Source organism: Ictidomys tridecemlineatus, chromosome 2 (genome assembly GCF_052094955.1).
Source record: "Ictidomys tridecemlineatus isolate mIctTri1 chromosome 2, mIctTri1.hap1, whole genome shotgun sequence".
NCBI lineage: Eukaryota > Metazoa > Chordata > Mammalia > Rodentia > Sciuridae > Ictidomys > Ictidomys tridecemlineatus.
This window is the reverse complement of record NC_135478.1, coordinates 226889413-226911462: the sequence shown is the minus strand read 5'-3', so window position 1 is coordinate 226911462 and position 22050 is coordinate 226889413. Positions and strand designations below refer to the sequence as shown.

Genomic DNA, 22050 nt, shown 5'->3' with positions numbered 1-22050 from the left:
GTTGCTTTGTGGCATAATATATGGTCTATTTTAGAGAAGGATCCATGTGCTGGTGAGAAGAAAGTGTATTTGCTTGTTGAAAGATGAAATATTCTATATATGTCAGTTAAGTCTAAGTTATTAATTGTATTATTGGGTTCTATAGTTTCTCTGTTTAGCTTTTGTTTGGAAGATCTATTCAGTGGTGAAAGATTTATATTAAAGTCGCCCCAAATTATTGTGTTGTGGTCTATTTGTCTCTTGAACTTGAGAAGAGTTCGTTTGATTCATGTAGATGCTTCATTGTTTGGGGCATATATATTTATAATTTTTAAGTCTTGTTGGTGTATGGTTCCATTGAGCAGTATGTAGTATCCTTCTTTATCTCTTTGGATTAACTTTAACTTGAAGTCTACTTTATTTGATATGAGGGTGGAAACCCCTGCTTGCTTCTGCAGTCTGTGTGAGTAGTATGATTTTTTCCCAACCTTTCACTTTCAGTCTGTAGATGTCTTTTCTTATGAGATGAGTCTCCTGGAGGCAGCACATTGTTTGGCTTTTTTTTTTTTTTTTAAATTTAATCTGCTACTCTCTTTTGATTGGTGAGTTTAGGCCATTAACATTGAGGGTTATTATTGAGACATGATTTGTATTCCCAGCCATTTTTGTTTATTTTTGGTATTTAACTTGACTTGGTTTCTCCTGATAAGTTTTTCCTTTAGTGTAATACTTTCCTCTACAATTTTCATCATTGTTTTTCATTTCCTCTTCATGGAATGTTTTGCTGAGGATGTTCTGTGGTACAGGATTTCTAGTTTTAAATTCTTTTAACTTTTGTTTATCATGGAAGATTTTTATTTCATCATCAGATCTAAAGCTTAGTTTTGCTGGATATAAGATTCTCGGTTGTCATCCATTTTCTTTCAGAGCTTGGTATATGTTGTTCTAGGATCTCCTGCCTTTGAGGGTCTGGATTTGTATTTCTTCTGAGATACAAATTGATCTCTCCTTACATGTGATCTGAGTCCTCTCTCTTGTGGTTTTTAAGATTCTATCCTTTTTCTGTATACTAGGTATTTTCATTATAATGTGCCTTGGTGTAGATCTATTGTAATTTTGCATATGTGGTGTCCTGTAAGCCTCTTGTATTTGGTTTTCCAATTTTTTCTTCATGCTTGGGAAATTTTCTGATATTATCTCATTAAAGAGATTGTGCATTCCTTTGGTTTGAAACTCTGTGCCTTCCTCTATCCCAGTAACTCTTAGATTTGGTCTTTTGATGCTGTCCCATAATTCTTAGGTGCTCTGTTCATAATTTCTTACTCTCTTCCCTGTGTGGTCAAGTTTATTTTCCAGATTGTATACTTTGTCTTCATTGTCTGATGTTCTTTCTTCCAAGTGATATGGCCTGTTGGTTATGCTTTCTATTGAGTTTTTTTTATTTGGTTTATTGTATCCTTCATTTCAAGGATTTCTGACTTTTTTTTTTTTTTCTTTTTTTAGTCTCTCTTTCTTGAAGTAATCTTTTGCTACCTGTGTTTGCTCTCTTATCTCTGTGTTGGAGTAATCAATTTTTGCCTGTATTTGCTCATTTAGGCCATTCTTTAATTCACATGTAATTTTAATTATGAACCTTCTGAACTCCTTCTCTGACATTTAATCAACTTTGGATTCTGTTACTGTAGTATTCTGGTTGGTTTGGGGCGCTTTCTTACCTTGTTTTTTCCTGTCTATGTGTCTTCCTTTCTTGCACTGTGGATCTGAGATATTACTGTTTCTCCATTATATTCTTTTAGTACCTGTGCAGATTGACTGTAACTCACCTTGATGCTGGGCTTCCAGACCCTGCTGGTGTTCCTGCATGTATGTTTCTGCAGCTAAAGTGTGTGGCAGCAAGAGTGGAGGTAACTGGAGATAATAGTGGAGATGCCCCAAGATGGATGCATCGTGTTTCAGAGATGGGGCTGAAAGGGTGGGCCTTACAATGTCTTTGCTCTGAAATGCAGCTGTTTCTAGGCCCTGTCTGTTGTCAAAAGGTAGAGGCTACTGTGTAGGGGGAAGGCTATGACCATTTCTCCAGTGTCCCAAGATGGAAGTGGGTTAGGCTTGGGCTGGCGGGGGGCAGGGTGGCGGTGGACCTACGCTGGGCCTGGGCTCCAGTAGTGGTCTGCTGGTCTGGGCCAGGCCTGAGTTCCTGTGGTGGTCTCCAGTTTTTGATTCTTTAATTTGTTGTCATATACTTGTTCATAGTAGTCTCTTATATTTCTTTGTATTAGTTTTAATGTCTTTTATTTCTGATTTTCTTTTGAGTCATCTTTGTCTCTCAGTCTAGCTGAAGGTCTGCCTTTTTTTAAATATTTATTTTTCAGTTGCAGTTGGACACAGTACCTTTATTTTATTTATTTACTTTTATGTGGTGATAAAGATCAAACCCAGGACCTTGCACATGCTGCTGAGCCCCAGCCCCAGACCCCACTATTTTTGATCCTGGAAAAATCAACTCTTAGTTTCTTTGAACTTTTTATTGCTTCTCTTTTTATTTCATTTACTTCTGTTTTGATCTTCATTATTTCTTGCTAATTTTGGGTTTAGCTTGTTCTTTTTATTATTCTTTGGGATTCATTTAAGGTATTCTTAATGTAGCATTTATTGCTATAAACTTCCTTGGTAGAACTGCTTTTGCTGCATCCCATAAAATTTTTTATGCTCTGTTTCCATTTTCATTCATCTGGCAATATTTTTTAATTTCTTTTGCCCTGCTGGTTGTTGAGGAGTGTGACTTTCCAATTGTCTTCTATTGGTAATTTCCAGTTTCATAGTGTTGTTAGAAAAGATACTTGATATGATTTCATTCCTCTTGAATTTGTCAAGACTTGTTGAGAGCCACAGTTCCTAAGCCACATGCTTGTTGTTTAATTAAACAGAAGGGGGGAACTTGTGTCCTAGCATATGATCTGTCTTGGAAAATGTTCTGTTCATGCTTGGGAAAAATGTATATTCTCCTGTGGTTGGATAGAATTTTCTGTTCCTCTGTTGGGTCCATTTGGTTTATGTTGTGTTATCTTTTGTCTTATTGATTTGGTTGTCTGAATGATCTAGCCATTGTTAAAATGAAGTCCCCTACCACTAGACTGCTATCTTTACCTTCAGTTTCTACTTTATATGTTTAAATGCCGTGGTGTACAAATGTATTTTACAATTATATTAATAAATTGACCCCTTATCAGTACTTAATGACCATTGTCTCTAGTGACACTTTTTAAAAATATATATTTCTTAAGTTGTAGATCGACATGATGTCTTTTATTTGTATTTTATTTTTATGTGGTGCTGAGGATTGAATACAGTGCCCCACACTTGCTAGACAAGCATTCTACCACCCAGCCACAACCCCAGCCCTCTAGTGACACTTTATTTTTAAATTAAAAAAATTTTTTTTAGTTGTAGATGGACTATCTATTTATCTATCTATCTATCTATCTATTTATTTATTTATAATGTGGCACTGAGGGTCAAACCCAATGCCTCACACATACAAGGCAAGCGCTCTGCCATTGAGCTACAGCCCCAGCTCTCTTGTGACAGTTTTTGACTTAAAGTCTGTTTTAACCTCTGCTCTGTTTAACATTTGAATGGAATATCTTTTCATATGTTTAGTATTAAATGGCACCCTTCTCTTTGAGTTTGACAAACTTTTCAGTGTTCCATGTAAGGTAGATCTAGAGGAGATGAATTCCCACATTTTTTTCTGTATAGTGGTTAGATAGTAAATATTTTAGCCTTTGTATGCTACAAGGTTTATGTTGCAACTATTCTTATCTACTATTGTAGCATGAAAGTAGACGCAGAAAATATGTAAATAAGTATAACATGACCACAAGTCAGGTTTGGGATGGTTTTGGTCTCTGAGCCATGGTTTGCTTACCTGCAATTCAGGCTAACATGGTTGATTACATTTATTGTGTTTGAATATTAAACAAGTGTTGTTTTCCCTTGGTAAACTTCTCGTGTGGTTAATGTTTCTTTTTATAATATTTTATATTCCAGAATTTGATTTGCTATTGTAATCTGACTTTTCTGTTTTTCATTTTCTATGTGGTTCAGAATGCTAATTTTAATAGGGTATTTCTCATATAGAATTTTCATATTAATTTGAACAGGAATAAACTAATACTCTATAGTAAGATATTTTCTAATACATATTTAATGGTTATCCAGGACATTTTGCATTTGAAAAAGCAGTTGTTTTAATTTGCAGACCTTTTGATATTATGTTCCTGTCTTTTGTGTACCATGGATTATGAATTTACAGACTTATGGCAGAAGTAAAGAGATTATCCCCACAGAATAATAGTAATCACAGTAGTTGTGTGCTGTTATAATAGGAAAGGTCGGGTTAATTTGCTAAAACAGATAATCTTCATGTGGCATAAATTAAATATTTTTGACTTATTTTACGGGGAAATTTTAAAACTTGCAGTTAGATTTCACTTTAGCAGTTTATCTATAGACCGAAAATGAGGTCTGAGGATAAGAAAGAGGCTTGTACCATACCTGGAGTCCCTCCCTATGTGGCTTGATAATATCTCCTTGAGGATTTTTGTGTTTATGATGCTTAGAATACTGGTCTGTTTTCATACAATCAGTCTTCTGTACCTGTGAGTTCCATATCCATGAATTCATCTAACTGCAGATCAAAAATATTTGAAAAATATTTTACTGAACACGCATAGATTTTTTCCCCTTTCCATTATTCTTTAAGCAATGCAATATGACATTTATTTGTAAAATTTACATTGCATTATGTGTCATAAGCACTCTAGAAATGTTTTAAAGTATGTAGGAAGATGTGTATAGGTAATATGCAAATACTATGCCAGTTTATGTAAAGAGTTTGAGCATCCTATGGTCAGTTCTCTGTGACTATTGAGGGGCTATTGTTTTGTCTGTCCGATTTTGGTGGCAGTATAATGCTGACAGTTTGGTGTCAGATAGTGTCCTCTTTGGGTGGACAAGTGCGCCCTCTTATATTTTCTAGAGGAAATTCTATAGAATAGGCATGTATCTTTTCTTCAGATGCTGAATAGAGTTAGCCAGTAAAAGCACTTGGGCCTGGAGATTACTATTTCAGAAGGCTTTATACTACACATCATACTTTTTAAAAAAGTTATGGTGCTGTTTGGGTTACCTATTTCATCTTGGTGAATTTTGGTTGTTATCTTAGTGAATTGTTCCATTTCATCTGAAGTTCTGAAACTTACATGTGGAATTCTTTCATTGTCCTTTTCATATCCATGGAATCTGGGTAAAATCCTCTCTTATTCCTATTATTTGTATCTTCAAATCTTCTCTTTATTGGTCAGATTTTTTTTTCTCTCCCCTTTCTGTGTTTGATTTTATTTACTCTAAGCACATTCTGCAATGGAATTATTCAGAATTTCATTTTCATAATTGTGGTATTTCAGAAGGCAGAATGTCCTCAAGATTCATCTGTGTTGCAGTATAGCCTATCTTAGAATTTCCTTCCTTTATAAGGCAGAATAATATTCTGGTGTGTGTGTGTGTGTGTGTGTGTGTGTGTGTGTGTGTGTGTGTGTGTGTGTGTGTAGGTATGTGTGTGTGTGTGTAGGTATGTGTGTGTGTGTGTGTGTGTGTATTACATTGATGATTTGTTTTTCACTTGGGCACTTGGTTGCTTCCATGATTTAGCTATTGTGAACCATAATGATGTGAATTTGGGTGTACCAATATCTCTTTGAGACCCTGCTTTTGAATATTTTGGGCCTACCCAGAAGTAGGATTTCTGGATCTCGTGGAAATTCTATTGTTAAATTTGAGAGGAAATGTTATACTGTTTTCCACAGTGGCCATAACTTTTTACATTTCTGTCAACAGTGCACACTAGTTCCAACTTTTGGATATTCTTACCAACATTTGTTATTGTCTGGTTTTTGAAAAGAGTTATCCAAATAGCTGTGATGATGGTGTCTCCTAGTTTTGATTGGTATTTGCCTAGTGATTAGATATTGAGCATCTTTTTATGTGCTTTTGGCAATTTGTATATCTTCTTTGGAGAAATGCCTGTGCAAGTCCCTTGCTCTTTTTTGAATTGAGTTTTGTTTTTGTTGAGCTCTAGAAGTTCTTTATATATTCTGAATGTTAATTCTTTAGAAAAATTTGATGGTTTAGTTGATTTTTGCTTTTTTATTTTCCTTCAGTTTGTTGATTCATGTTTTTATTTCTTTCTTTCAGCCAGATGTGGATTTATTTTTGCCTTTCTTCTTTTCTAACATAAGCATTGATGCTATATAATATTTTTTCAGTAACTATTTTAGCTATATTTAACAAGTTGTGGTATATTGTATTTTCATTTTTGTTTATGTATTTTTTTATTTCTTTGAGGTTCTGTTGATTTGTGGAGTATTTAGAAATGTGTTGATTTCTGCTTATTTGAAGATTTTGGCTTCAACTCATTATCATCTGAGAATATATTTTTTAATTATTTCTAAACAGGTTTAAAGTTTGGTCTATGGCCAGAGAAAATGGCCTGTACTTGTTAATGTTCTGTGGGTACCTGATAAGAAATGTGCATCCTGGCTGTGGCTGAGTGTTTTGTAAGTTTTGTTAATTTCACTAATTTCGTTGATGATATTGTTCAATTCTTCTACATGCTTTCTGATTTTTCTCTCCAAGAATTCTATTATTGAGAAAGCAATGTTGAAGTTTCTCAGTATAATTGTGGAGTTTTATCCTTTCAGTTGTGTGATGGTTTTGCTTTATGTATTTTAAAGTTCATTTGTTAGATGGATGCACATTTAGAATTATCTGTTGGTGAATTTACTCTTGTACCAATCAGTATGTAATAATCCTCTTAAATCTGTTAACATTTTTTTTAAATCTACGTTATATGGTATTGACATAGCTATTCCAGCTTGATTTTGATTAGTGTTTGCATTGTATCTAATTTTTCTTTATAAAGAGGTCATTTTTTTGAATTGATTTTCATGTAGACAACATACAAATAGATGTTTTAAAAAAAGATTCTGATAATTTTTATATTTTCATTGACGTGTTCAGACCATTTATGTTTAATATATTATTGATATGTTTGTATTTAAGTCCATCTTTTTGTTATTTGCTTTCAGTGAGTTTTAAATTTTTGTTTTTAATTTTCATTTCTAAAATTTTTACTTGGTACATAGTCTGTTTGATAAGTTTTGCTAAGAGTTTGTAATTGCTCATTCACACTTTTATAAAATAGCTATTTTAAAGTGTTTTGTCATTGGTCCTAATTGAATGTATTTTTCATGTGATTTGATGTGTTTGCAATTCTTCGTGTATTGAACATTTAGAATATGATGAAACTTCAGGTTTTATAGACATTTTATGGAAAGCATTGATATTTTTGGCTTAGCTGGCTCGCGGCCTGAGTAGGTACAGGCTACGATTTCCAACCAGCCTTTTGTGGGCTATGGTCAGTTCAGCTTAATTTTCAAAGCCTATGCAGTGCTGTTACTATAAGTAGGGTAAGTGTGTACTAAGAAGTTTGGCACCTGGCCAGAATTCTGTTAGCTCAGTTGTGAAGGTCTTTGTTTAACTAATTATACTAACTAGGATCAGGTTCATCCATGGGCAGGTGGTGGGTGAGCCCAGGATACACGCATATACTCTTTTCTGCATGTTGGTACTCACTCCTGGGCTTTTTGAAACTGCTGCATTTAATTCAGACCAGGGGATAAGGTATGAATAAAAGAGTGTATCCATTGCTATTTTGGTAGTACTTTCAATTGTGATGTCTATTCCAGCTCAGCTTATTGTTTATGTATGTATATGTGTGTGTATAAAATTATAATTTTTTTCCAGGAAACTCAAATAGTCATTTCCAGGTTTTCTTTTTTTTTTTTTAAGTTTTAAAAAATTGACACATAAAAATCATTTCTATGGAGTACCATATGATGTTTCAGGATACATATATATTATGTAACATTTAAATCTGAATAAGCCTGTCTCTTCAAACTTGTATCATTTCTTTGTGTTGATAACATCCATATCCCTTTTTCTAGTTTTTTCTTGAATACACAGATTATTATTAATTTCTGTAGTAACTCTGCTATAAAATAGAACACTAAAATTTATTTCTCCTATGTAACTATAGGTCAGTACCTGTTGAACAGTCTTCCTGGGTTTTATAGTTGCTTTCAGTGGGATATAAGGGTTGATTTCATCTGAACTAGAACTGGTGCTGAGAGCCAGAGTCCGAATGATGCATGGCATTTTGCCAGAAGTAGTGGTTGAGAGGTGACACCAGCAAGCCATTGAGATGATGATGGTTATGTTAAGCTGTGTATTCAATTGTATATTAGACTCCTACTTTGGAGTCCTTGAGCTAGTTGGGGGGGGGGTAGATTCCTGGGGAGTTGGTTGGGGAAGTGCTGGAGGAGGGATTTTCCGGTTGGTGTGTGGTATGTCCCGGGAGAAGGCCACATGGGTGGCGTTTGCAGGAGTTCCGAAATAAAGTTTGTTCCTGCTTGAGTTGCTTGTGATTTGTGCCCAGCCAGACTGCGGCAAACTGGAGCCCCTGTTAATTTTTTTTTTTTTTTTTTAAAGAAAGAGTGTGAGAGAGAGAGAGAGAGAGAATTTTTTAATATTTATTTTTTTTAGTTCTCAGCGGACACAACAACTTTGTTTGTATGTGGTGCTGAGGATCGAACCTGGGCCGTTCGCATGCCAGGCGAGCGCTACTGCTTGAGCCACATCCCCAGCCCTCCTGTTAATTTTTCATTCAGAATTTTATGTGCATCTAAAAGTGAATAGCAGGCTATGATTCTCTTTCATTATTTTTGCATTGTTTTGGTGTGAGAATTATTTATACAAAACATAGGTACCAGTGTTTTATTCCTTTTAATTCCATCTGTATCTTGTGATGGATATTGGTATTACTCAATGTCTGTCTGGTTTTGCTTTCAGTGCAAAGCTGACCTTATGGAATGAGTTGGGAAGTGTTTCTTTCCCCTTTTTTTCCCGAAGGGTAGTTTAGGGCTAGTATTATTTAATGCTCAATAGAATTCATCAGTAAAGTCATCTGGGCTTGGAATTTTCTTTGTGGAAAGGTTTATAACTACCAATTAAATTTTTCTAATAGAATTTCTATTTCCAGTCTTTTATCAGTTTTGGTAAATTGGTGCTATCCAAGGGATTTTGCTGTTTCATTTAAGTTGTTGATTTATTGGTATAAAATTACTTATAATTTTTAGCCCATCTTGTCCCATTGTCCCAGATGTGGAGCACCTACATAAGCTTCAGTTAAGCAACAAATATACCACTTATGGTAACTTTGAAATAATATGTGAATATTTGTTACATTTATGGAATTGAATTTATGGAACTTAATGGGTTAGTGTATATTGCTCCTGTAGTGATGTCCCCTTTCACTTTTGATATTGTTATGATGTATTTTTTCGCTCAATCATTTTTAGCTTGGGATCTATCAATTTTATTATTTTTTTTCAAAGAACCATCTTTTGGTTTAACTGATTTTTTAAAAAATTCCTATTATGTTTTAAAATTGCTTTTAGTTATAAATGGACCCAATACTTGTATTTTATTTATTTTTTTATTATGTGTAACTGAGGATCAAACCCAGTGCTTCATATGTGCTAGGCAAGTACTATACCACCAAGCTACAACTCCAGCCCCCCATTATGTTGCTTTCTGCCTTTATTTCTCCCCTTCTTAGGTATTATGGGTTTGCTTTGCCCATTTGCTGGACCCACCCTGCCCTTTTCTGGATGATACTGGGGATTGAACCCAGCACTCAAATATGCTTGGTAAACACTGCCACTGAGCACATCATCAGTGTTTTTTGCTTCTTATTTGGAGACAGGGTCTTCCTAAGTTGCTGGCCTTGAACTTGCAGTCCTCCTTCCTCAGCCTACTGAGTCACTGGGATTACAGTGCCACCACACCTTGCTCCATTTTTGGATTTCTTAATTGGAAACTTAATTTGAGTTGGGTTCTTCCTTGGTTTCTGATATAATTGTTTAAACTGTATATGTCCCTCTACTCATTTCATCACAAGTTTTGAAATATTGTGTTTCCTGCCTCAGCTTTCCAAGCCATTGGTATTATAGGCGTGTGCCACCATACCTGGCTAAGCATGTTAATTTTATATATATTACAACCCCCCAAATAATTTGTTTTTGCTTTAAATAGTTAACTTTTAAGGAAATGTGAAAATGGGAAAGTCTTTAACATTTACATCCATGTTACCATCACATTATTCTGTTGCATACATTCAGGTTTTTATTGGGTACTACTTTCCTGTTTGAAGAATTTTCTTAGCATATCTTGGCACTTGCAATGAAGGTTTGTTGGTGAAGAATTCATTCAGCATTTGTTTGAAGTTTTTAGTTCATTGTTGTTGAAGGATACTTTTTTGGGGAAGGTTACTTTTATATATTTATTTTTTTAGGTGCTGAAAGTAGACTCCAAGTCCTTAGGCAGGTTAGGCAAGGGCTCCACCACACAGCCCAGCCTCAGCCATTGATAGATGCCTTTTTGAGTGTATGGTACTGGGGATTGAATCCAGGGCCTCCAGCTTGCTAAGCAAGTTCTCCCCTACTGAAGCGCATTTCCAGCTCTTTAAAAAAAAATTTGAGACAAGATTTTGTTGAGTTGCCAAGCTGGCATTGAACTTGCGATCCTCCTGCCTTAACCTCCTGAGAGGCTGGGATCACAGGCTTGATAGATACAGTTTTCTTTTTTTTTTAAATATTTATTTTTTTAGTTGTAGTTGGGCAGAATATCTTTATTTTATGTATTTTTATGTGGTGCTGAGGATTAAACCCAGGGCCTCATATGTGCTCTACCGCTGAGCCACAATCCCAGCCCAATAGATACAGTTTACTATACATTTTCTTGACTTTTCATAGGGATTCCCTTTAATTAATTCCTGCCTTTTAAATTTTTAAAAATTTAAATTTTTTTTATTTGAAATTTTGAGATGGGGTCTCACTCTTGCTGAGGGCCTTGCTAAGTTGCTGAGGTTGGCTTTGATACAGGCATGCACCACTGCACTTTGCTCCTTTACTTTTCTCTTGAGCACTTTTAACTACGTTTTCCATAGTCTGGCTCACGATTTCAGAGGAAAAGCCTGTGGTCTTATTTTTGTCGCTCTGTGGATAATGTCTCTGTAACTTTTAAGATTTTTCTGCTCTTACTCTTTTCCATCAATTTTACTATAAACCACTTTGTCATTATCTATTGAGAGAACGCAATTTGCAAAATTTCTAGTGATTATTTCACTAAATGCTTTATTTTCTCCCTTCCTTACTCCAGCCTCATACCTGTTAGATATGTTTCTGTTTTCCCACAGGGCCTTGTAGCTGTGTTTGTCATTTTTCACTCTTTCTTTAGTTTGGATAGTTTTTTTTTTTTTAAATGTCCTTAAGGCAAGTGATTTTTTTTTTAAATTAGATGTTAATCTTTCAATGTAAAAGCTTAATTTAACATTATTTTTAAAAAGTTTTTTTTTTTTTACTTATACATGACAGTAGATTCTATTTTGATACATTTATACAAACATGGAATATATATTTTTCTAATTAGGATCCCAGTCTTGTGGATGCACATGTTGAGATTCGCTGTGGAGTATTCACTTATGTATGTACACAGGAAAGTTATGTCAGGTTCACTCGACTGTCTTTTCTTTTTCTATTCCATACCCTTCCCTCCATTCCCCTTTGTTCTACTGAACTCTCCCCACCTTGTGTGTTAGCAACCGCATATCAGAGAGAAATTTGACCTCTGTTTTTTAAAATTTTTATTTATTTAGTTATTTTTTTAGAATTGGCTTATTTTACTTAGCTTGATAGTGTCCACATTCATCCATTTACTGGCAAATGTCATAAAGTCATTCTTCTTTATGGCTGAGTAATATTCTATTGTGTATATAAACCACATTTTCTTTGTCTATTCATCTGTTGAAGGGCACCTAGGTTGGTTCGACAGCTTAGCCATTGTGAATTCAGCGGGTATAAACATTGATGTGGCCATGTCACTATAGTATGCTGAGTTTAACTTCTTTGAATATACACTGAGGAGTAATATAACTGAATCAAATGATTATTTCATTTCTAGTTTTTTGAGAAATCTCCATATTGCTTTCTAGAGTGGTTACACCAATTTGCAGTCCCACCAGCAATATATGAGTGTACTCTTTTCCCCACATCCTCGCCAACATTTATTGTTTCTATTCTTGATTATTGCCATTCTGAGTGGAGTGAGTTTAAATCTCAGTGTAGTTTTAATGTGCATTTCTCTAATTGCTAGAGATTGACATTATTTTTTGATTTTACTTTCATGAGCTCCATTTTTTATTTTTAATAGCTTCCATTTCTCTCATGTTCATGTTTTCCTTTATATTCTTGAGCATATGAAATGTGTAATTGCTGCTTTAATATGCATGCTTCCTCTTTTCTGTCATCTCCTATTGATTACCGTTTCTGTTCCCTCATTCTCCTGATTGTGGCTTACATTTTGGCTTCCTTTCCTATGTCTTGTATGTTTTAAGTGGATGCCCCACACTGTGATTTATTTTTGTTGTATTTTTACAACTGATGCATTTTTCTACCTGGCTGTTTAGTTAGTTGTGAACTATTTTGATCTTTTGAGAGCTGTCTGCTCTTTTAGGGATGGTCTAGACTAGCATTTTGTACTGAGTCTCCTTTATCCCTGCTCCTAAGGAGTCTTGCTGTACTCTAATGAATGTAGAGGGACATGACTCTGTGAGATGGGACTTTTCGTATTATAGTTCTTTTGAAATTATTTTCCGCTGTTTTTCTTATTTAGCTTTAGAAGATTTCATACCACACATAATAGAGATTGCTGTTCAGATTAAAAAACACATGGGTGCTCTAATGCATGTTTCTGCCTGTCCTCTTGAGTACTGCGTCCCACAAATTCTGGCCTCCCTAAGCATCTCTGACTGGTGATTTCTGTATTCTCATTTCAATACAGTTTCTCTCTGGGTTCTTCACGTGCTCTAGTTTGTTTGTAAGTTCAGTCCGTGCAGAAGGTGCATGCAAAGGTAGGGTTTCCCTTGTGTGTTTCCTCTTGTTCAAGGATTCAGTTTTATACCTCTCATTGGCCAGTGTCTAATAACAGTCATTTCTCATGTTTTGTCTGGTTTTGTAACTGGAGGGTGATTTTTTGTTTTTTGATACTGAGGGTTGAACCCAGGGAGTTAACCACTGAGCCACATCCCCATCCCTATTTTGTATTTTATTTAGAGACAGGGTTTCACTGAGTTGCTTAATGCCTCACTTTTGCTGAGGCTGGCTTTGAACTGGTGATCCTCCTGCCTCAGCCTCCTGAGCTGCTTGGATTACACCCGGTGTGAAGGGTGATTTTTTTTTTTTTGACCCCTCTTTGAACTCCTATGTTACTTTAAGTAGATGTCTTTTATGTTATTTTAGGAACTCAGTTGTAGAGTGTCAGCTTCTAAGATTACTGTGATACATTGCATTTTGGTAGAAAAATTTCTCAACTAAAGTTGGTGCTATTCTGTTACTTCAGATTTTCTTGTAATAAAGTGAAGCAAAGAAGACTAAAATGAAATGGTTAAGAGATAGAAAGGAAAAATAGGAAGAATCCAAAGGGTTAAAATAAATAATTTTCATGTCATAATTAGACTCTACTTTCATTAAAAACAAAAACTGGAAACATTTGAATCAATATAGAAATAACTATGTATTTTTCTATTTAATCCTGGAAATTGGCAGTTGGTATGGGTTTGACAAGCATGACCATTGTCTTTTGAATCCAGAAGTTAGTGTTTGATCACTCAGAATAGTCACATAATCAGAAGCCAGGGGCAGCAGTCAGGAACACATGAATGAAGTACTAGAGATTTGAAAAGGACATGTTGATAAATTGGTCCACTGGCCAGAAAGAAAAGAATTCTGATAGATTGATGAGTATGAAGACAAAACCGGGAGCTGGCAACACAAGAGAAAAAACAAAAACAAAAATTAAAATAAGAATTCTTCCTGAGGACTAAATAGTGCAGTTCAGACAACTGGTGTGTTGATCAAGGTTATAAACTAGATAATACTAGTCTAAAATAAGCCAGTTGTGTCAAAAAATAGTCATCTGGTGTGATAATGGAGTGATAAGCTCAAAACAGGTCAGGGTGACCGACTGCAGGGCTCTGTGAAGAGCCTGCTCAGCCATACACCTTTCAGTTCTTTAGAAAGGTCACCTGTAATCACCTGTAATTTGGTTGGTGAAGGACCAACCAAAGGTGCAGTTTCCCTCCATGGAGTCCCTGCAGTTGCTTGCTTTCTGTCCCACTTGGATTGTCTCAGGGGTTTCCAGCCTCTCTGTTCCAAGTCTTCATATTGGTCTGTGGGTTCCTCAGCCAAGACATCCTTGCTCCTCTCACACCTTCTTCCACCTGTCAGCTTCCATGCCCATGCCATCTCAGCCCTCTTTCCTTAGAAGAACCTCATAAGTTGTACTGGTGCTATTCCCTCTATGGCAGTGCTTTCCGCCCAAATGTCCTAGTGATTGGAGAGATACCTTCTACCTCACATCTGCCTACATTAGATAAAATTCTTGTTCATACAGAATTTTATCAACCTGGTGCCCAGTCGCCAGCTTTTGGTGCTTTTCTTTCTTTCTTTCTTTCTTTTTTTTAAAGTTGTAGATGGTCACAATACCTTTATTCTGTTTATTTATTTTTATGTTGTGCTGAGGATTGAACCCATTGCCTCTCATATGTGCAAGGCAAGTGCTCTGCCACTGAGCCACAATCCCAGTCCGGTGCTTCATTTTCTTGATGTTGTATGTCCTTTCTTTGTGACCATGTGTCATCACTGGAGGACAATTGTGGGGACAGTGACTTGCCCTATCTACTTCTCCTGCCCTTTGGGCAGTTGACACAGGAGTGGTACAGGAGCTCATGATGCTTGTCATATGAGTTGTCTAGATATTTGTTTAAAAGGCTCAAACTGGTTTTATCTATCAGTTTGTGAGTATGGAATGTTAAATTTCCCTTAATTTTCAGTTATCATCTCTTCATTTTTGTGTGAATATTTGCTTTATATAATAATGTGAAGTTCTTTAAGTTACGTTATCTGGGTGAATTCACCTTTTTATCATTAAATAAAGCCATTGATGTTTACTATGAAAATTCATATTTATATTTATCCTTTCAAGTTATTTTCTATTAACTGTATATTTTTTCCTTCTGCTTGCAATAGGAATTGATTTAAAAATTTCCCTTGTTCTTTTTTCTTTGTTTTATTAAACTTTTTGTTTAAATCTAAACAGAACTACTTAATAATAATTATTTTCTCTTTGTTGCCACAAATAATAAAATCATTCTTAGAATGCATTGGCCCCGATCATGCTTTCCTATCTTCCAAGTTTTGTAGTTTCTTAATTTGATTCTGTTTCCTTTCCCTCCACCTCACAGCAAGTTTGAAATGATACTATTTTTATTGTTTCAAATAATGTGATTTCATGTTTCTTTATGGCTGAATGAAACTCCATTGCACATATATACCACATTTTCCTTACCCACTCATCAACTGATAGATAGCCAGGCTGGTTCCATAGTTTTTCTGTTGTGAGTTGTGCTGCTGTAAACATGGATGTGCATGTATCACTGTAGTAATATGACTTTAACTCTTTAAGATAAATACCAAGGAGTGGCATAGCTAGGTCATATATGGTTGGTTCTTTGCCGAGTATTTTGTGGAATCTCCATACTTATTTTCCATAGTGGTGGTACCAGTGATCCTTTTTCTCCGTATCCTCTCTAGCATTTATTATTGCTTGTATTTTTGAGGGCTGCCATTCAGACTGAAGTGAGATGAAATCTTATATTGTCTTGATTTGCATTTCCCTAGTTGCTAAGGATGTTGAGTAGTCTTTCATATATTTGTTGGCTGCTGCTTTTGAGAATTATCTGTTTGGTTTATTTGTCCATTTATTTATTAGGTGGTTGTTATTTCCACCACCGCCACACTACCAGGAATTGAACCCAGGGGCACTTGACTACTGAGCCACATACCCAGCCATTTTTAAAATATAAATTAATTAATGGTACCAGTGATTGAACTTAGGGGCGCTTAACACTAAATAAATATTTTATTTAGAGACAGGGTCTTGCTAAATTGCGTGTGGTCTTGCTAAATTGCATAGGCTGGCTTTGAACATGAGGTCCTTATGCCTCAGCCTCCTAAGTTGCTGGGATTACAGTTGTGCACCACTGTGCCCAGCTTTTATGTTTTATTTTGAGACTGAGTCTCACTAAGCGCATAGGGCATCACTAAGTTGCTGAGGTTGGTCTCTAACTGGAATATACCTGCTTCAGACTCCTGAATTGCTGGAATTATAGGCATGTGCCACCTGAGCAGCTTGGGTTGGTATTTTGTGTGTGTATGTGTGTGTGTATTCAGTTTTTTAAGTTCCTCATATGCTGTGGATATTGATCTTCTGTCAGAAGAGTATCTAGCAAAGTTACTCTCCCATTCAGTAGATTCTTTGTTTATATTCATATTACCCCCCCCCCCCTGTACTGGGACATTTTACCACTGAGCTATATCCCCAGCTCTTTTTTATGTTTTATTTTGAGACACAATCTTGCTAAGTCACTTAGGGCCTGATTAAGTTGCTGAGGCTGGCTTTAAATTTGCAGTCCTCCTATCTCAGCCTCTGGAGTTGCTGGGATTACTGGTGTGTGCCACTGCATCTGGCTCTCTTCACATTCTTAATTTTTTCCTTTGCTGCATAGAAACTTTTTAATTTGATGCCCTTCCATTTATTAACTCTTGGCATTATTTCCTGAAAAAAATTTAATCTTTAGTTTTGGACAGTAATTTGATTCAGATAATTATTTTTTGCACCCCCCAGCCCCACACCTTTTGGAGATGACTTTTTGGCAACTTGCAATATTTCAACTAAAACTATTTGACTTCCAACACTTTAACTTTTAACATATCTCCTTTATGATTAGATTGGTTACCTTCCTTTTTAAAATAAGATTTAAGTGGATTTCCTACTTAAACATAACTCTTTGATTTAGTTTTTAATATAATTTATCTTTTATTCGTATCATTTTCCATTATTTTCAAATTCTGAGCTCATTTGTATTTTTTCTCTTGTTTAAAATTTTTTTCCAGTTGTAGATGGACACACTTTTATTTATTTGTTTATATGTGGTGCTGAAGATCGAACCCAGTGCCTCACATGTAATAGGCAAGTGCTCTAAACTGAGCTAAAACCCAGCCCACTTTTTTTTCTCTTTAAGTAGTAAAATAATGTAAAAGCTGTGAAATTATCTGAATGTTGTTTTGTCAGTTTTCTAAATTTCTTATTTGAAATATCTTATTCTTTAAATTTCTCTTTTTTCCCTCATTTCTATCCCTTAAAATACTCCAAAATAACTTAAAAATATTAGTTGTTTAAATTTTTTTTTAATATTACATTGGGTTACAGAATCTACCTTACCACTGTTGTTACCTTTATTTTATTTCCCTAAAGTGTTTTTAAGTTAAATTTCATAACACTTAAAAAGGTAATGCAATTACATCATACTCAATTTTTGGAATTTTATTTTCTTTAGTCATTGTGCATCATGGTCTTTTATGTCAGCTTCAAACAAATACAAATGTCTGGGTGTTCCTCATTCACTTGATTAAACGTGTAGCTACAGCCTGATGTATCTACTCTGTCCAGAACCTATTAAGTTGTTGAAGCTACTCCTGTAGACAAAGGGAGTCTCCAGAAGGTTATCTGGAAAGAGGAAAGGCCAGAATAGGGATACCTCGGCCAGTTTTAATAACATAGCACACTTACCTGGGTATGTCCTCACATCCAGCCATAAGGAAGGGCTGAGTTTAGGGGACAAAGTGACCGCAAAGTCTGGTATTTACTGTTTAACATGGTAAAATGCTGGAGAAATGTCCAAATTATTTTATAGATCTTTAAATTGTGGTTTATATGGAGTATAACATATAATCTTTAAAATTCATTATTTTTTACTGTATGTCTTTATTTCTTTCTAGGCCTCGAAGTAGAGGAAAAACTACGGTGGATGATGAAGATAGCATGGACGGGCTGGAGACAACAGAAGCAGAAAATATCGTGGAAACAGGTATCACAGTTTAATAAGAATGTACATGATAGTATGCACGTGTGCACCTGGCATATGTGTGGAAACGTATTGTGTTAGCCGTGGTTGATGCACTGCACTTCAGTTCCATTTGTCCCAGTTAGTTTGCTAGCTAGTCACCATGTGGAAAACCCAGTCTACTCCCTCACACCTTTTCCTTGAGACCTGATTTAGTAGGAATTATTTTATATTTATTGATAACTGTTTTATCAAAGTAAAATTAAAACTGCAAGAAGCAGTAACTCAGGCCATTATTATGCTAGCTCACAGGATATTTCTTGTTTGTGAACCATTAAATATTTGTTTAGAGCTTGTTTTGTTAAAATATATATAGAGAGAAAGTGTTTCACTAGTGAATGGTAGTATGAAATACCAAGTTGAACACATGGTTTCTGGCCTGCAGAACCTTTAGGTGTCCTAAGTTAGCTAACATGTATTGTGCACCTGCAAAATGTGGGTAGAGTAGGTTGCCCAGAGTGGTTTCCAGAATTTACAGGAGATTGGTGGTACGTGCTCAAAGGGACTAGGCTTCATATTGTATGTAGAGGATATCTGTGGTAGGTAGTCCGTCGTTGGCCTTGTTTTCTATAGTTGTTGGATAGAATTTGGATGTAGTATTAGGCTTCATCTCTGAAGCTGAATATCATCCTGATGCTTCTTGAATGTCTTTTGTTTTTATAGAAGAGTTTAAAATTGCATTATATTTTAAAATATAATTTTCTAGAAAATGCCTTGTGGTTGTCAAATGTGTTATTATATAGTTTTTTTTTTTTAAATCTTTCAAATAGTATATGCAGTTTTCATCCCTCTTCTGACTAGGGCCTAGGTAGGTAGAATGACAAAATAAAGCTTGAAAGTTCCGAGTTTTAAATTTACCCTTTTTGCTCATTATCACACTACTGCAAACTTGAATTTATGTAAATAGCATTAGTTCTTTTTTCATATAATTTTTTCTGTAGTTCACTGTTAGTAATGAAGAGTCCTTTCGAAGCTTTAAATAATATTTTCATTATGATTACTGGCAAATTAAAACAGTGCTACCAGGGTGTGTTGCGCTTATCCACATTCTTGCTGGGCTCTCTCACTCACTAGCAGAAGGTTAGCACCTGCCTTTCTGTTTTACTCTTCTGTGCTTCTCTGGTTGTCATTTTTGATAATCTGTTCAATACCCCATCCTTTCAGCTTCCTGATTTCCTCAGAAACCCTGTTCTTCATTCCCCTTCAGCTGCTCATTCTTATGGTCATATATTAGCTTTCTTATTGTACCAGCCACTGAGACAATTGCTATTTCATTTCCAAAATCAGCTCTGCTGTCCTACTCCCTGGCTGCTGCTTTTTCCAGGTCGCTTTTCTCCTAATGCCTCATTGGTCTTACCAGTGGGCTTGTTGCTCTCCTTTCTGGCCGGATTCTGTGACTCATCATTGTGGTCATTCTCTTCTAGCAGCCCAGATTGTGCATTCTAGTAGCTGAACATAGCTGTAGAGAAAGGCATAATCTTGCCAACTGATTTCATTTTAAATTTGTGACCTCAAATCAAATTAGTGATGACTTGTGCCTTCCTTTTATTCTGTATACTTAAAAATTTCCTCTCCCATTTATTGAAAATTATTATTTCACCACCATCTCTTTTCAGATTTCTAATACTTCCTCCCAGTTTTCAATCTTTAGCTGATGATCTTACTTATTTTAGTGGAATTTTTTTTTTTTTTTTTACACTCACCCATCAAATCTGCTTTCCTACTTGAATTTTTTTTGTCCATCTGGTAAAATGCAATGAAAAGTCTCTGTGGTTGTTTGAGGCTAAGTCCTTTACTTGAGTCCTGAATTCTATCTCCTTTCACCTTTTGTGGATTTTGGGTCTGCAGTTTTCTTTGCTTTCCTATGTCAGGGGTTTTTACAACTCAAAAAAATCATTTCTTAGCTGCAGAATGTGTTGCAGAATCATCCCTCTCAAACACATCGATCTCTATGGATCACTCATCCCCTCTTAGCTACTGTACATGAGGTTCTTTACTCATCTTTATAGCAGAAGTCCTTGGCAGATGTCTTTATGAAACCCTTGAAAAAGTTGTCATATGGTGGCTACTGTTTTTTGGGGGTTATTGGGGATTGAACCCAGGGATACTTTACTACCGAGCTGTATCCCCAGCCCTTTTTAGTTTTTGTTTTGAGGCAGGGTTTCACTAAGTTGCCTAGGCTGGCCTTGAACTTGTGACCCTTCTGCCTCAGCCTCCTGAGTTGTTGTAATTACAGGTATGTATCATTGCACCCGGCTGGTTACTACTTTTTTTGGGGGGTGGTTACTACTTTTTTGGGGGGGGCTGGAAGGGAGACCAGGGATTGAACTCAGTGACACTTGACCACTGAGCCACATCCCTAACCCTATTTTGTACTTTATTTAGAGATAGGGTTTTACTGTGAGTTGCTTAGCACCTTGCTTTTGCTGAGGCTGGCTTTGAATTTGTAATCCTCCTGCCCCAGCTTCTTGAGCCACTGGGATTATAGACGTGCACCACCATGCCCAGCTGCTACTTATTTTTGACTATTTTCTCATGAACCTACTCAGATGAGGCTTTCTTCCTTTTTTTCTGCAAAAATGTTCTTGTCAAGTCACCAGTAATCTCATATTGCCCAAACCAGCTTTTAGTCTTCATCCTTAACCATTCATTGTCTTCTCACACAGCTAACCACTCTTGGGAGTGAAACTTATACTTGGCTTACAGGACTGTAGATCTCTCTCTCTCTTTTTTTTTTTTTAAACTCAGTGATTTCTCTTCATTCTGTTCTTCTCATTTTGTGCATCAAGTGGTCTTTCTCAGTTTCATGGCTTTAAATATTACCTATGTGCTGATGACTCTAAAAATCACAGTAGTGACTTTTAAGAAATTATTTTTAACTGATAATAAAAACATAAAAGTTGACATTAGTGGAGACCACTACCAGTTTTTTTTTTCTTGCTTTTAACATGAACTGTTATCTTCAGCTTGTTTGTTAGCACCTCTTCTTAGATGTTTGAAGACGATCTAAACTGAATGTGTGACCTTTATAGAGCTTCTTTTTGGGGGATGTATTGAGGATGGAACTCGGGGGCACTCAACCACTAAGTCACACCCCCATCCCTGTTTTCTATTTTATTTAGAGACAGGGTCTCACTTGAGTTGCTTAGCTGCTTATTGTTAACTCTGAAACCTCTTCCCGTGTTTCTACGTGAGCCATGCTACCATATATGGTTCAGACTGAAACATGGAGTTCTTTTTTTAAATATATATTTTTTAGTTGTAGATGGACACATACCTTTATTTCTTTATTTTTATGTGGTGCTGAGGATCAAACCCAATGCCTCACAAATACTAAGCAAGTGCTTTACTATTAAGCTACAACCCCAGCTCTGGAGTCTGTTTTTAGGAGTGTGGGTATGAAGGACTGAACCCAAGAGCACTTAGCCACATCCTCAGCCCTTTTTAAAAATTTTGAGTCAAGGTCTCGCTAAGTTATGCTGGGGGTGGCTTTGAACTTGGAATCCTCCTACCTCAGCCTCCTGGAACCACAGGAATTACAGGTATGTGCCACCCTGACTGGCTATTTTTATTTTTTTGTGGTGCTGGGGTTTGAACCCAGGGCCTTGTGCATGCGAGGCAAGCACTCTACCAACTGAGCTATATCCTCAGCCCTATTTTTATTTTTTAATTAATTAATTAATTAGTGACAGGGTCTCACCAAGACTTTGGCTGGAGTCTTCCTTGATTTGTCTTCCTGGGACTTTTTTGGTCTTCGCCTTCTTAGTGTTTCTTGAGCTCAGATACTTCCTTCTCCTCCTCTGCCTGTCATTGTACAGCTGGTCACCACCACCCTTGCTCCTCTGGACTGCTGCAGTGGACTCCACATAGTG

General features: G+C 36.0%; 1 protein-coding gene across 20 annotated transcripts in view; it reads left to right on the top strand.

Annotated features, from left to right (window-relative positions):
- Kmt2c (lysine methyltransferase 2C) overlaps positions 1 to 22050 on the top strand; it is a 271073-nt gene that overhangs the window by 57714 nt on the left and 191309 nt on the right. For all 20 annotated transcript variants that reach the window (XM_078040864.1, XM_078040869.1, XM_078040883.1 and 17 more), the window contains one exon: positions 18054 to 18142. In XM_078040864.1, coding sequence (XP_077896990.1) covers positions 18054 to 18142 — 89 coding nt within the window. The remainder of the gene's footprint in view (positions 1 to 18053; positions 18143 to 22050) is intronic.